Source organism: Pan troglodytes, chromosome 1 (assembly GCF_028858775.2).
Source record: "Pan troglodytes isolate AG18354 chromosome 1, NHGRI_mPanTro3-v2.0_pri, whole genome shotgun sequence".
NCBI classification, from domain to species: Eukaryota; Metazoa; Chordata; class Mammalia; order Primates; family Hominidae; genus Pan; species Pan troglodytes.
In genome coordinates, this window is record NC_072398.2 from 224,227,302 (window position 1) to 224,244,542 (window position 17,241).

Here is a 17,241-nt window from a genome sequence, read left to right on the forward strand (position 1 = left end):
GTCCATTTCGGGTATTTGTCACATGGGGTTGGGTTAGGTTCCCGCTCATGTTTTCATCGGTGACACAAATATTTGTCACTGCAGATCATATTATAATCTGCTTACGAGAGCCTTGGCATCAAGGCTGTAGTTCCTTTATTTCTGTATTTTCAGGCCCTAGCACAGAATAGCTCCTCAGGTTTTGGTCGAAGGGAGGGAAGCACAAATCTGAACGCAGTGAGTTACCTTGTATATATTTGTTACTGAGATATTCCTACCAACACAGTTACCTACACCAAAAAATAAAACACTAATAGGTCATTGGTGGGTCTCTTAGATGAGAAGTGAAAAATACAGTACTTAAATACTATGCTGTTTTTTCCAACTCTAAATAGAATACTTTGAAAAGGGAAACGTTAGTATATATCGAATAAACGAGAGTGTCACAAAGGCGGTGGGATTTGAGCTGGGTACTAGTGGAAAAGAACTTTCCAAGTAAGGGTTGGGCAAACACCATGAACAAAGACAGCAGTGAAAATGGACGCAGTGTGCACAGACCACCTAGAGGGTGCAGGTTGGGTACAAGTGAAAAGAAGACTGAATAAACAGGATAAACAAACAAGAAAAATGTCATTTAATTGTAGTGGGCCCTGGAAACCATTGACTCACGGACGTGGGAGATCCATGATGCAAAATTTCTCTGGCAGTAGTGGCCAGATGGATTAGATGGAAGAGGGAGCACTAGGGAGATAAGGAGAGGCTCTGCAGTGAAAGGGAAGGGAGCGGCGATGACACAATACTCAGAAAGGACGACGTTCGTAATCTGCTGGAAAATGCCTTTTAGAAGACTTTAGAGGATTGTAACTGAAAAGGTGAATTAAATTAATGTCTTTATCTTTCAAATAATTGCACTGCCTTACACAAATGATTGACATGTTGAGAGGTGCCTGGAAAGATAGGGGAAAAGCTCTCTGAATGGTGGCTGGAAGACATTTTTTCTTTCATGGACCTAGCTGAAACAATGTAACATTCAATGTCAAAACATTACATCTGGATCAGAAGGAAATCCTTGACATTATTACATATGTTTTGAAACATGTGCCCATCACCTTAGATTTCACTACCCGGTCATATTAAAGCAAAACACACACGTAGTATGGGGAAATTTTCTTCATTTTTAATTTACAGCAGAAAGAATATAAAGCATTCAGAAAACATTTTCCATATTTTAAGGGCAATTCAAAACATTTTGCATGGTTTCCAGCAGCTGAGTTCTTCAACAGATCCATTGATTCAATGATGCTTTACATGCACAATTACAAAAATAAAACTTACAAAAAAAGAAGACATCTAGACTAGTTTTACATGCAAGTCTCAGGGACCCCCCATTGGGCGCCAACTACTGTGTGGAACTGCCATAAGCGACCGTGCAGCCAGAGAGGGGTTCGTATTATTGTCTTTATTTCGTTCACACAGTACAGCTGATTTCGAATGGGTAACAATAGCAATTAAATCTTCAGGAGATAGAATAAGATTAGCTATTAATTTTATAATGAAATCCTACTCCTGGCACTTGGGAATTCAGATTATCCAAGAAAGCTGCGCTTACCTATCATCTTATATTCGAAATTAAGATTCATAACCAAGAAAAAGCGGTCAGAAATGCTTCGTTTCAGTGGAAGTGCATTTTTGCCTCACCTAGGATTCACAGTTGTACTGGTAGGTTACACTGGTAGGCTTTAAACCTACTTCCTATCCCCTCCATGAGAACCCTCTTAATTCTATGGAAGTCTCTATCATCTGTCATTTTCTAACGTATTCAGCTAATAATGTAACATGTGAAACATTAAAAAAAAATGTGAGGGTTAAAGCAAATCCACTGAGGTCATTACTCTGGTTAAAACATCAGTTATTTGTACCATAATAAATGGAATAAAGATATCTAAATTCAGTATTAATAGAGGATATTCTGAAAGAGCTGGCTTTCACGTTCTATTCCCATTTATGAATGCAGTTGTGTTTGTAAATTACTCAGTGTCCTCCTATAGGTCAAATTGTGTAAAATAATAGGTATCTGGGGGACTGCAACAGCTGCAACATAACCCACACATTTAAAAACAAAATGGAGTCAGGTCAGTTTACAAATGTACAGGTGGCTACTAGTTGTGGGGCTGTCACTGTTGTCAAAGCTGATCACAAGCAGAAAGACATATACTGTACAGTAATTCGAGGTTGGCAGTGAAAGGAAGTAATTAAAAAACAAGTACAATTATAGAAAAGGCACCAAGAGCACTGACCCCAGTTTTTACCACAATCTTTTTGTATCTACCTTCCTTCCAAAGACACCAGTTTAAAAGCTTATTTGTGAATATTTTTAGGCTTCACAACAAGCCTTGAGTTTTAACTCACAGTTGGCAGCCAGAACCAAGAAAAAACATCTCAGCTTTACACCAACTGATCCTCAGACGTAACCTGGGAATTTTAAACTGGCATCAGCAAATACGAACTTTATTCTCTCAATTTAACATTAGCAGTTTAATTGTTAAAAGCATCAGATTTCTTTGGCTCCTCATTATGTGGAAATAGTAATATACCATGCCATCTCTAAAAGACCAGTCTGCATCTTTTTCATTGTTTTTTTTTTGTGTGCAATTTTATTATATTTTCTGATTTCCAGCAGGAGATATGGAAACGTGACATTTTTCTACTTTTCATACTATTTCTTTTGTCAGGTTTTTTTTTTTTTTTATCATTCTAAGTGTTCTTTGTTGGAGTGAGTGGATGGTGTTAAGCTACATACTGATTCATCTTATGATTATCTGTTTTGCAAAAGTAACTTAATTTTCTTAAGCAGTATTAGCATTCACATTACTTGGCACCATTGGCAAAAAAATTTTAAATAAAATAAACTAAACTCCTGGTAGCCAAAATTAAATGTAAACATATCCTTTTTTTTTTTAAGTAATGTTACTCTGCCTTTTTTCCTAAGTCTAAATACAGTAGCTCTTTTTTTTTTTGCAGTTTAGTCATGCTTTAGCAAAATGTTCTCCTAAAGAACATTTAAAATAAAGTACTCTTATAGTGAAATAAAGTTTTTTTGTTTCATTTTACAGACCATAGCCACTAATGCTTTGCTTTTGTTCATTTCTTTTTTCTTGATTTCATGCACATATCTCTGTTTTAATATATACAATATATACAAACAGTACATCCACACTTTTCTTGCTCATTCAGACAAAACTATACAAATAATTTTATCTTGCCATGTTATTGACCTTTGTGAATAAAATATTTAGCAATTAATATAATCCCTTTCAAATATTTTCTCACTTTTCATTTCTACCTTCTATATATACACAGAAACTGCTCAGTTTGGATGAGATATAGCCAAAAACATGGAATTTACTGGCCAGAACGCAGCACCACACTGATCGTTTAGGTGGCAAATGTCCAGGCAAGGTTCATGATTCCTTAGAATTACTACAGCTTCCAAGGTTACTAAAAAAGGCTACATGCTTTACCAACTCTTAAGTAATTCTCATTGCACATTGAAAGTAAGGCAAAAAAATTAAAGTGCTGAACATGAAAAAGGGGACAAGATGATTACTACCCTCGCAGGTTCTTGGAAGGTGGTGGGGACAAGAAAATAGTTTAAACTCTGTGAGCTGCTTCTCATTATTTCCCATGCATTACCCGTTTACCACACACCTGCCCCTCTGCAAATTTCCACAAGACATTAAAAACCTGCAGATTTCAAAAGTTGCATTAAATGTGCTGTAGAGATTAAAACAAACAAACAAACAAACAAAAATAAACAGTGAAGGAAATGAGAACACACGGACCCAATAAAGATTTTTGTATGATCTAAGCCCTCCACTGAGAATCAGTCCCAAAGATTCAGCTTCTTGGAAATAACCGGCAGGTGCAGGAACAGCATTCTTTTTTTGTTGCTAGTATAGCCCCACCTTTTCTTATCTATATTTTTGGTATAAATATTTGTACAGTTCCACACGATGTTTGAATACAGCCCTATATGAGAAGGAAATGGCTTCTTCCTGAGAAGAGGAAGCCTCTTTCAATTCCTCCTGGGTGTCTTGATTTCCCGTGATCCAACAGAAGATTGAGTTCCAAGATGTCTTGCTGATCAAATTAAAAGTTGTCCATGAAAGTGCAAATGCAATGACCAAAACATTCCTGTTAAAATCCTGCAGCTGATCTCCCCAAAACTGCAGAGGGATTTTGTATGTGTGTGTACGTGTGTGTGTGTGTGTGTGCGTGTGTTGTTGTTGCATGTCTCTGCTAAAAACAGAAATGAAAACAGTCTGAAAAGCAATGTCACATTGCTAAGGGATGCTGCTGTATGTCTTCAAGTTCCTTGGCCTTTTTCAATTCTTTCACTCTGGAAGAGAAACAAAACAAAACAGCAGGCGATAACTCTATAGTGAATTGTGACCAAGTAAAGGAAAGGGGTATTACCACTCCCTCTGAACTGAAAAGCCAAGACTAAAACCGTTTTGAGGATTGACGGCAAAAGAAACTCCTGTGAAATTGTTGGGGAAAATATTCAAAGAAAAGATGTGACCCTACTTAAGGTGAAAAAAAAAATCATTCTAAAGCTTTGCTCTACATCAAGCGCTCTAAGAATAGAGCAAAATCAAAGTCTAATGTATTAAATCAAGTGTGACAATCACATGTTTATCTTAATAAAAATTTAACTATTCAAATAACTTTCTTTTTAGTCTCGTGGACCACCATTAATGTCCTATCACTCTGTATGATGTAAATTAGGGAAACTGTACATGCATTTATTTAGCTTTTTTTTTTTTTTTTGAGACAGAGTCTCGCTCTGTTACCCAGGCTGGAGTGCAGTGGCACCATCTCGGCTCACTGCAACCTCCGCCTCCCGGGTTCACGCAATTCTCCTGCCTTAGACTCCCGAGTAGCTGGGACTACAGGCGCCCGCCACCACACCCGGCTAATTTTCTGTATTTTTTAGTAGAGACAGGGTTTCACCATGTTAGCCAGGATGGTCTCGATCTCCTGACCTCGTGATCCGCCCACCCAGCCTCCCAAAGTGCTGGGATTCCAGGCGTGAGCCACCGCGCCCGGCCTATTTAGCTTTTAATATATCTAGGGATTAAGCTACTACTGCTTTGTTCATAGACTCAAGATTGTTAGCTTTCTTGAACCTAATCATACATCTGTACAACTCTACTCCTTCACACAGGTTTTGTGGAGACTTTGATTTTTATAATTCCTTACTTTCCTCCCATTCCACATTATAATTTAAAAAGACATTTAGGTTCCTCCTCCCAGTGATCCCAGATGGACAGCCATAGGGTGCAATACTGATAAGGTACTTTGTTCTATTCATCAAACATACTGTAGTAAACAAATTTAAGTAACATTGTTATAGACTGAGTCATGGAAAGTTCACATCAGCAAATTACTTATTAATTATCACTGCCAATCTGTAATTTTTAATATAAAAATAAGTTTCAGTTTTTTTGGATATGGCCACCTGATGTAGATGGGGTGCTGGGGAAGCTGCTGTCTGCTCTAAGAGTATTTCTCTACACTGACAATTACGAACCTGCCTTAATAGCAGAATGATCAAATGTAAGGCAATGCATGTGGTGTAAGTCACAGTTTGTGGTACTGCATACCATATAATAACATTTGTTTCCCAAAAATGGGTGTGAGAGGCTGATTTAGCCAAATAGGAGCAATAGTTTCTTAGGACACCATACTCTACTGCAACAGCATGATCAGGAAAAGGTGGATTTGTCGTGGTGCTATACAGAGGGCCATAATCTCAAATATATTTTTCTGATTCTCTAAGAGGCTCTCCTATTATCTTAAGTTATATCAGTAAAGTAAAACTGTTTTTTTTTTGAGACGGAGTCTAACTCTGTTGCCCAGGCTGGAGTGCAGTGGTGCGATCTCGGCTTACTGCAACTTCTGCCTCCCGGGTTCAAGTGATTCTCCTGCCTCAGCCTCCCGAGTAGCTGGGATTACAGGCACGCACCACCATGCCCAGCTAATTTTTGTATTTTTAGTAGAGATGATGTTTCGCCATGTTGGCCAGGCTGGTCTTGAACTCCTGAGCTCAAGTGATCTGCCCACCTCAGCCTCCCAAAGTGCTTGAATTACAGGCATGAGCCTACCAGGCCCAGCCTCAAGTAAAACCTGATAATACTCAGGCAGAAAGAAAATAGTGTGAAAAAACCAGTAATCAGTTATTGCTATATTGTATAGGTTGAGAGTCTGGAATGGCACATATGGTATAATAGCAATTTAAGAAAACATTTATATTTACCACTTCCAAGCAGAATCATTTCTGAGTATTCTGCAAAGTTGATACAATCTCTTCATAGAGAAGATGCTCTCTTTTAGAAGAAAAGCTTTATGATGTTATCAGTAATACTAAAAAGAATTATAATCTTTGAAAACTTGCTTATTTGTCTGATTTACTTACTACATATACCAAGCCCTAGCTTGGTCCTAGTGTGATTTTTATAAATGACAGTGACAAACAGTGTATCTCTAAAACTGTTGAATCTTTTTTTGTTAACAGGCACAGTTAGAATACATTGCTACGTTCATGAGTAGATCCAAATATCATTTAGTTTTAAATTTTATAATTAAATATACCATGGATTAATTTGGGTCATATTACAGTATAGAATTGTACATCACTATAGGTCCCTAATTTTGGACATGCATACTTCATAAATAAATGGCTTTTTAAAAATTGAAACATGCTATAGTCTGTTCAATTTTTAAACATGCAATATCTATACTAACATCCCTTTGGCTGGAAATGCAAGGCATGCACTGATGCCAACTTTGCTTCTGGACATGCAATATCTGTACTTGTGCAGACCTATCTGCTGAATTTCTGCAGCGTGTGCATGCCACTTCAAATGCTACATTTTCTTTCTGCACTAGCACAGACCTCATTCACAAATATGCGACAGTGACTCCATCACTGATGAGATGTCTAGAATTTGAGGAATTCTGAACTCAAAATCTGATAGCATAAACACAACGATGTTATACATTCACAATTTTTCTCGAATGAACAGGAATGCTTTAGAAATATTAAGTTCATCATTGAGATGAAATAAAAAGGAGAGTGAATTATAAGCCAGAAATGTTTTATGTGGTTTCATACCAAAGAATCTATAATCAGCTGGTCAGGGGAGGTATACCCTAAACATTTTTCTTTTAGTTAAAATGGTCACATTTGTTTTTGCAGTTTTTTCAGTTTCTTTCAGAACTAATTAAAAAGTTAAGTTTTCATAAGGTTTTAAAGTTGTCATGTAAATACTCTATGAAATTAGTGATGGCCTCACAGACCACGAGGTTAAGGAGAGGTGCATGTCCACGTACAATATCTACGCAGGAAAAATGAGAACAATGCAATTTTCAGATATATTTTCCAGGCTTCCACAACTCCTGAGTTAAAGTGGAGAATTTAGTTCTTAGCTTCATGATAAAGTTATCATAGTATGCTAGCATTATACATGACATCAAAATGACTTAAATGGCACAAACATTTTTTACAGAAAGTCGTTCAAGGAGGAATTAGAAAAAAAAGGGGAAAATGAGAGAGAAAAAGTATTAAATTCCAATAGCTATACAGGTTACTTAATATCTGTTACTTTATGTAGTCCTCACAACACTGCCATTAGCTCCAATTTGTAAATGCAGTATCTGAGATTTATAGGAATTAAGCAATCTGCCCCAATTCACACAGTTAATAAATGGCAGAACAGGGAATTGAGTCCAGGTTTGTCTGACTTCCAAACCTATAGTTTCAACATTTCACTGTCTCTAAAAATATCTCCCAGGATAACACAGAAGTATTTTAAAAATCATATTTTATTGTTTTTTCCAAAAGACTTTATAAGAAACATGCATTTGGAAAATTTCCATGGTATGAGATGAAATTAACAACAATTACATTTTCTCAATTCTAAGGTGTCATCTTTTATAAGACACTATATTGATTTTATTAATAAAAAACATTCTTGGTGGGGGAAGACCCTCACAATAAAATGTACTTATTGATTTTACAACACAATTATTTAGAATCCTAAAATGTGTGAAAAGAATGTGTGTAAGAATCAAGGGAGATTTTTAGCCTTATTCTCCAATTTGCAATTTATGGACCATATAGATGTTAACTTACCTCTGAAAGTTAACATGAAATTGAGAGGCTTACTATCTGCCCTAGTGAAATCATAAATGAAGTTTTATGTTACTTGAGAGTAGATTATTAGGATGAGACAGTGGGGCTTAATTTTTGTTTTGTTTTAAATCAAATGTCAACTGGATAAAATAATGTTTGAATGTTATATTGCCTCCAAAGAAACAGAAAACAATTATATCACCAAAGTGATTTAGAATAACATATACTAGAATTTTAAAACAAATTTTAAGAAATAGATGTTTCAAATCAGAGTGTTTCAAATGGCTAAATTTATGATCACCTTGTTATTAGTTAAGGACATGAATGATTATTCAGGCAGATGTTAAAAATAAATCTTTACCAATGAGAAGGATACAAAATAGAAGTTTAACCATTATTATCTCTGGGTGATTCTCCTTGGTTATTTGTATTTCCAGAATTCACTACAATTAGTATGTGCTGCTTTTGTAATAATAATTATTCCTGCTTGTTAGCTTTTATTTTCTCCACTTATTTAGAGAGAGGGTTGACCAGACTGGAGTGCAGTGGGACAGTCATAGCTCACTGTGGCCTGGAATTTCTGGGCTCAAGCAATCCTCAGCCTTAGCCTCCTGAGTAGCTAGACTACAGGTACACATCACCATACCTGGCTAATGTTTAAATTTTTTTGTCTAGACAGGGGATCTAAATATATTGCCCAAGCTGGTCTTGAACTCCTGGCCTCAAGCAATTCTCCTGCCTCAGCCCCCAAAAGTGCTGGGATTACAGGCATGAGCTGCTTGTTAGTCTTAAAAAAAAAAGTGAATTAGATCGTTTTCTATCTGTCTGTTACTAATCTGTCTTACAAATGCTGTGTTCATATTATATAAAAACAACTGAAAAATTCATTGGAAGGAAAAAAATTCAATTTTGTAGACTGAAACCAAAATCAGTGGACTGAACTGGTTTCATTAACATTACCTATGTTGTAAGCAAATTTTTCAGTATACAAACTTGGTAAATATAGACAAGAATTTTTGAAATTGGAATTAGACTTGAAAATCCAGCACCTGTGGTCACCATATCTACAGAACTTGGAACACAGGTGCATGATAAACTTTTGTTATGTTACACACACTTAGCTAAGGGTTACTGAGTGCTCAGTTCTCTTAAGGAATTACAACTGTTCGACTCATTCAGGGCTAAGAAAGAACTGAATCTAAAAATGTCCAGGCTATCTAAAAAAAAAAATTATAACTGCACTTACTTCTAAATTCACTTACACAGAAGACAGGCAAAGCAGTCTTCCCTGAGCTCATAGAGGCAATGCAGGACAGAAGCTACAGTTCCCACAGCGCCAGTGCTGCCCTCAGGAGAGCTGTGCGGCCACATTTCTGACTCCTATCAGTAACTTGCAAAGTAGAACTCTTATTGGCTCAGACTCACAGTAATTAGAATAGCAAGACTGACCTGGTACCATTCAGTTATTAACATTAAAGACAATCCCAGTATTTCCCCAAGCATTCTAGGCTGAGAATAATCACCACTCTGGGATACCATTGTAGTCTCAATTCCCCCTTCCCAAAAAGTTGCATCGTAATGTACTGAAGTGATGTCGTAAGCAACAGCACTGAAAGCCAGCAAAAGCCCACAGGGTTTACTTCCATCAGACGTCCAATGATCATTTATGAATCAATGAAGTAGGCCTGCTTCAGAAACTTGTAGCAAACAATGGCTCCATGGGTAAAGCGTAAGGCAAAGCTGCTTCATTACATCTACTCAGTGATGCTCAGCCAGAGAAATGTCTCATGAGTCAGTGGAGTTCAGCGGGAATATTCTCGCAATGCTGGACGTCAAAAATAGACAGGGCAGCGGATGCGGCTTTCTGATTATTACCTGTTGCTTTGAGAGCTGCAATAGCTTGTGGGGAATTTGGGAAAAGAGAGATCTTGCCATTTTCCAGAAATCTCATTTGGATTGCAAAACAAAAAAGACAGAGAGGCCCAATAAGAATGACACAGAGCATGTTGTCTGCAATTTAACACACACCACTGTGTTCCAAAAATATTCATTTCCTAAAAGAGGCAAGTGAGACAAAATTACTTTGGAGATTTAAAATACATCCATGATGACACATCCCACATTCACGTCTTACTTCTCATGAACACATCGGGCCACTTAGAAACTATGCCTCATGCCAAATTGAGCTACGGAAGTGTGAGAACACATTTGTTGACCCTAGAGCACTGTTTACTTCTCAGTGCACTTCCCCGCATTGTTAGAGAACTGTCCCTTGGATAAAAGTGTACATACAACAGCCAAAAGTGTAAGCATAATTTTCAGAACTTGGTAATGACCCAGTGCAGCTATGACCCGGGGCTGTTCTCAGAAGCACACGGCAGAGCTGCTCTGTGGAGACCCCTACTTACCAGCTTCTGGCAAAGTGTTTGGAAACCCAGTTGTCAAATAAAAAGAAAATATGTTGTTTGAAAATATGTGACTAAAAAGTGTTATTTCTTCTTCCTCCAATTAAGGTTTTATTCCAGTAAAATAACTGCACCTGCCTTTACTGAACACAGGTGACTAGGCCAGCAGTTTATAAGAAATAGGTTAATTAAATACTAGCATTCCCACTGCTTTTAATAACACCCATAGTGATTGTTACAGTTTATAAAGCCTTCTCACAGAAATAGTGTCTCGTATCGGGAAGGGAGGAATTTGTCTAGAAATTGCTTTTCAAAGAGCGGTGTCACTCATCTATGAGAACACTTTCTACTATCCACGAAAAATAAATGTCTTAGAGAAGTGGAAAGACATTTTCTGTCTAGAAAAACAGGCATTTTAGTTTTTATTTTTTAGGTCAAGCAAGTCTCAATACCTTGAGGATAAATCTGTTATGTAACTGAACTACCTGCTAACATATGAGGTATCTTGGTTTTTCTCTATGCAACTGAATAATATCCTGTTAGATATACTCAAAATCCAAATGAAAGTATCTTTTCAGCATATGTACTTTAAAAGTTTCTTAAACCTTAAAAATCCTTCAGTCATTTGCTGAGAAATCACTTTTGTTGATTTAAATAATCTCTTTGTGTAGAACAAAAGTTCTCTCCTAAATACAGCTATTGTGTCCAAGACAAAAAACAGAAAAACAAAAAACAAAACAACCAAAAACCCTGATGACAGTATCGAGAGTTTGTTAATTTCACTTTAAGTTACTGGATAAATTAAGAGGTAGGCCTGAAGGAAAGGGGGGATAAAAATGAGCTGTACTCAGTGAAAAATATTTGGTGCTTTTTCTTAGCCTTCCCCAAGCAAAGACTAAACATTTCAAGACACAAGTGGTATTTTCTGATTGCTCTGCTGCTGGAATTTGTCTGTCGTGTCTTAATTCTGCCTTTTTAGATCTCCCCCTGCTCCACTGATGTAGGAGTTTGGGTCAGTATTAGTGTTTAACAAATACTGTCCCATAAAATTTAATTCTGTAAGTTTCCAGATATTATTTTTCTTTTCTTTTCTGGGACAGGGTCTCACTCTGTTGTGCAGGCTGGAGTACAGTGGCACTATCATGACACACTGTAGCCTCGACCTTCTGGGCTCAAGCAATCCTCCCACCTCAGCCTCCAGTAGCTGGGAAAATATTATTTTTCAATGTATAAACCATGTTTTAAATATGGAATACTTTACAAATTAACAAAATAAGTATATTACCTTTTTTTTTTTTTTTTGAGACAGAGTCTCACTCTTTTGCCCAGGCCGGACTGCAGTGGCGCTATCTCGGCTCACTGCAAGCTCCGCCTCCCGGATTCACACCATTCTCCTGCCTCAGCCTCCCGAGTAGCTGGGACTACAGGCTCCCGCCACCGCAACCGGCTAATTTTTTGTATTTTCAGTAGAGACGGGGTTTCACCATGTTAGCCAGGATGGTCTCGATCTCCTGACCTCGTGATCCGCCCGCCTCGGCCTCCCAAAGTGCTGGGATTACAGGCGTAAGCCACTGCGCCCGGCCCCAAAATAAGTATTTTATCTTAACATAATTTCCAGGACTATAAATCTTCCTCAGAGAATGCTCTGCCTCCCATGACTAATTTCAACTTGGGGATTGTTAGAGGGAGTGCCACTGTGACTCCTCCGACGGAATAACGAGGGAGAGAAGATCTTATTGGCAATCATACAAAGCCATATATATGCTATTCCTTGGTTCACAGAGTTAGCTAAATATCACCAGGATAGAAGGAACCTTCTCAGCCCCTATCTCTCAAACTTGCATAGGTGTCGTGAGGCATAAGGGGTGTCATGAGATTCCAACTTTCCATGCATGAGTAGGAGTTTTAGGAGTTCACAATAGAATGCAGCAGGCATTAAAGAAATTGAGGTTGGGATTCTGGTTTGCATTGAAAAGCACCTTCTGAAAATGTGCTCTTAAAAACGATCATTAACATACCAGAAACTAACAAGTTTCAAAAACGCATAAGCAACCACCTCCCGTAAAAATGTTGTCCTTGCAGCAGGTGATATTAATTGCATATAACATGCATGATACTACAAGTTGTAGTTGAACTGAACACTAGGGCATGCATCTATTCTCTTGGAGGTTTTTTAAAATGGAAAGAAAGATTATCTATATATATGCAGAGGGTGAGAGGGAATAGAGGGAGAAATGGAGATTTTTGTCCTCTTTTTTTCTTACATTTCAAAAAAAAACGTCTCCGAGCCAGCTCTATCACAGGGGACCTGAAATATTTTAATTGAGAACAATTCCCTAATTCTAGAGAGGATTAATTAGTTAAGTTTACGTAAGAGTATAGCTGCTTCTTTTCCCCCAAAAAACAAATTTTTCCCTTAGCAATTATTTATAGTTTTAAATAGATGAGCCTTTAAATCTTTAAAATTTTAAGGCTTTTTAGGCTTTTCTCTTTTTTTTCTTTTGAGACAGAGTCTTGCTCTGTCGCCCAGGCTGGAGTGCAGTGGCACAATCTTGGCTCACTGCAACCTCTGCCTCCCGGGTTCAACAGATTGTCCTGCGCACACCACCATGGCCAGCTAATTTTTGTATTTTTAGTAGAGACACGGTTTGACCACGTTGGCCAGGCTGGTCTCGAACTCCTGACCTCAAGTGATCCGGCTGCCTCGGCCTCCCAAAGTGTTGGGATTACAGGCATGAGCCACCATGGCCGGCCCTTTTAAGGCTTTTAAATCTAGGGTTAAGGTCATTATTAAGAAGAACTTATAAAAACTAAATTCTTCTATCATCAAGTTGGCATACCACAACCTGTGGGCCAAAATCTAGTCCAGTATCTATTTGTATAAATAAAGTTGTATTAGAACACAGCCATAGCCATTCATTTATGTGTTGTCTGTGGCTGCTTTCCTGCTACATTAAAAGAACTGAGTAGTTGGGACAGACCGTACAGCCCACAAAGCTTAAGGTATTTACTATCTGGCCTTTCCGAAAAACATTTGCCAACTTCTAGGTTAAAATATAATAAATAAAGATTAGCACCAACATAAGTCTAGTTAGATGGGAAATAATATCTCCAGAAACATTAGCAGTTTTAAGATTTTTTGAACTATGACCTTTTCTCAGAAATCTTAAAGATGACTAAATAAAGTATTAGTGTAAGGTTAAGAAAAGGGGGCATTGAATATAGTTGAGTTGATAGAGATAATTCCCATGTTATAATTTCAACTCATTTTTTCTCTTAAGATTATATATAAGAAACAGGTTGTCAAATTAATCTAAATTCATTTAAATTAATTAAATTTTGATGAATTCTATTCCTGGCGTTTTTTGTTTGGTTTTGTTTTGTTTTGTTTGAGACAGGGTCTCGCTCTGTTGCTCAGGCTGGAGTGCAGTGGCATGTTCACAGCTCACTGCAGCCTCAACCTCCCAGGCTTACATGATCCTCCCACCTCAGTCTCCGGAGTAGCTGTGACCACAGGCATGCCCTACCACGCCTGGTTAATTTTTTATCTTTTGTAGAGATGGAGTCTCCCTATGTTGCCCAGGCTGGCACTGAACTCCTGGGTTCAAGCACTCCTCCCACCTCAGCCTCCCAAAGCGCTGGGATTATAGGCATGAGCCATCGTACCTGGCCTATTCCTGGCTTTGAAAAAATGGTTTTCGGACACTAAATCTTTTATTATAATTCAAACACATTATAGTTGCTTCTGGGAGACTTTTGCCTTTTGCCCTGCTTACAAACTAGCATCATATTCTAAAATCTCAGGAACTAAAATTACTCATTGTAATTTCTCTAAAATTCAAAGCCTATTGGAATCCCTGCTCTTGTTATGTAGAATATAAATATTCGAGACATTTCACACCACATTTTCATTATTCAGCATTCCCATCAAGTGCTGGAAGGCCAGTTCGCTATTTTATAATGAACGTCCTGGGTTTGTTCTGAAAGGGCAGCCTTGTACAGTGACTTACCTCACAGCACCAGGGAGGGAGAGATTTAGAAAATGCAGGCACAGGAGCAGGGTATAGGGAAACAGTCATTCTCAGTAAGAAATAGATTCATTAAAAAAAAAAAAACCCTAGTACCACCTCCTAGTGAGCCTCCTTGCTTTAGAAATTTTGACAAAGCAATCGTTGAGAAAATTTCATGTGGCAAATTATCTTAATCACAAAAAGCCACTGGCTGAATGTTTTCGTATAACGCAGCGTTATTTGGCCGCGTACGTGGCCTGCCAGCCCTGTTTTCGTCCTGAGGCTTCCTCCACCGCATCCTCGGCATGCCCTGCAGTGGTTTGGAACGGCCCTCCCTTCTACTCACTCATGCATTTGTACATCTAATGTATGTGACTGTTCTCCTGTCATATAAAATAGCAGTGTTAGTAATTAGGGTTAGTTTTTACTTGATTTTAATTCATTCAAAATGGATGTGAAACTTACTGGCATACCTAGGCTGCAGCCTCATGCAAGCAAGCAAAAAGCAAAATACTGAAAATGGAAGAGAAGAGAAACTGGCTAGCAGGCAGCTAAACTCACCCTTTTGTACAGCCTATGGTCCACCAGGGGGCTTTAGACAGTAAAACAACACCAGAGAGCTATTAGCACGTGAGGGTCACAACAGAAATCTTATAAATAGCTTTATTTCAACAAAAAAGAATATAACATGGTTTCTTTTTTGGAAAGAAAGAAAAGGAGAGTGATGGTGGGGTACGTGAAATGAGTAGGTAAAAAATTCATCAATTTAAGTCTTAAAAAATTGGGGTCATATGACTTAGAAACGGGATACTTCTGACTGATTCCTGAAGCTACTATCTACCTACCTTTTTGAGAGGGTGTCATATGAGGTTTTCCTTTTTTTTTTTTTTTTTTTTTTTTTGAGACGGAGTCTCTCCCTGTCGCCCAGGCTGGAGTGCAATGGTGCAATCTTGGCTCACTGCAACCTCCGCTTCCCAGGTTCAAGAGATTCTCCTGCCCCAGCCTCCCAAGTAGCTGGGATTACAGGTGTGTACCACCACGCCCAGCTAATTTTTTGTATCTTTAGTAGAGACAGGGTTTCACCATGTCGGCCAGGCTGGTCTCAAACTCCTGACCTCCAGTGATCTGCCTGCCTCGGCCTCCCAAAGTACTGAGATTACAGGCGTGAGCCACCGCACCCGGCCAAGGTTTTCTATCTTAATAAGATTTTAATGCTTCTAAGGACAACAGACATGATAGTTTCTTTTCAAATAACATTAAATAACTCGACCCAGAATGAAAATAGGATTACACACATCCTAAGGAAAATATGAGTTTAAAACAAACTTCCAGGATAGATGTTTAGGATTTCTTCAAGATCCTTAATTGAACATATTAATTGAATATATAGAAATGGGAAGTGAATACTGATCTTATTACAGAGGTTATTAAAATTTGCCTATTTTTCTAACATCTAAACTGTAAATGGTCAAGTAAAGAGCCAATAACATTTTTTATTTCATTCCAATTAATGCACAGGAATCCAGAGCCCTTATCTGATGTTCTCTTCATAATGAACCTTCTTGTTATCCATCTTATACGGTTATTAACAGTTAAAATTTACACTTAAGGCAAAAATCTTCATGAAATTTTCCTCTACCAGTTTACAGAAAGAGAACTCTAAAAACAAAAGTGAAAGGATTCCTTTGTTCAGCTTACTTTGTGGGGGCAACCTTTCATGAATTTATGTTTTGTTTAAATATCTCATTCTCTTAACTCTCCCAAAGTAAACACGGGACACAGCTTTGGCAAAAACGAAAGGGAGATGAGTGTAGGACTTTATGCAATTTTGCTCCTACGTTACCCACACATTCATTCAAAGTTTGAGGATCAGACTAGAAGAAATGAGGAAAAAGTCTAGCACGACTTAACTTGCAGACATTCTGGTTTGTCTGAAGTGGCCTAAAGAAGAGTGGTGTTAAGGTAATTTTCTTGAAAACAAAATCTATCTGGAAAGTATTAACCACAGTGTCATGAAAGAAGATGTGATTCTGCTCAAAGTGGCCAAAGTCTATTGGTTTCAGTGCTGGATAGGATCTTGCTCAGGTTTTTCATTTTGCAGGCCGAAGAGGAAAAGGGAGGAAGGAACTATGAATGTATTGGAGAATGTAAGGAAAAGGGCCCAGGTGAGTCCTTGATCTGTTCACCATATAAAGAAAATCAGCTACTCTCTTTGGTCCTAAGTCCCTGCTAAGTAAAAGGTATGATTGAATAATAAAGGAAAGAGGCTGCCTTTGGTAAGGCTTGCAGAATTAATTTCATGATCTTAGAGCCATACCCGTTTTGGGGATGCATTTCCTAACAGGACTTCCTGTTTCAGAGTACTGACACTGGTATGTTACTCATTAGCTATCATGGTGAAAAATCTCCCATCCTTGCATGGTGGAAAGTAAATGTTGCTGAGGCACAGGGCGAGTGAACATTAGCTTCTGCATGGCATCGTAGCTGGGGAAAACCATCTATCCTAGTGAATGCCGTTTTTTAAGTTTTTATGATGTTAATGCAGTGGCTGTGCATGTTTCCTTCTATGGTCACAAAAATAAATTCTTCTGTTAATTTAAGTAAAAGTACAAATAACCCATTAAACCTATTAAGTCTTAAAGGCAAGATA

General features: G+C 37.9%; 1 protein-coding gene across 31 annotated transcripts in view; it reads right to left on the reverse strand.

Moving 5' to 3' along the window:
• Positions 1-1,134: 1,134 nt before the first annotated feature.
• CAMTA1 (calmodulin binding transcription activator 1) overlaps positions 1,135-17,241 on the reverse strand; it is a 981,226-nt gene continuing 965,119 nt past the window's right edge. For 11 of the 31 annotated variants that reach the window (XM_016953313.3, XM_024356109.2, XM_024356099.2 and 8 more), the window contains 2 exons: positions 15,153-15,183; positions 1,135-4,378 (listed from right to left, as the gene is read on the reverse strand). In XM_016953313.3, coding sequence (XP_016808802.2) covers positions 4,346-4,378; positions 15,153-15,183 — 64 coding nt within the window. In that variant the 3' untranslated portion in view covers positions 1,135-4,345. Of the gene's footprint in view, positions 4,379-10,051; positions 10,231-15,152; positions 15,184-17,241 lie in introns of all 31 variants that reach the window. The other 20 variants (XM_054662341.1, XM_024356107.2, XM_024356106.2 and 17 more) reach the window with 2 other exon arrangements.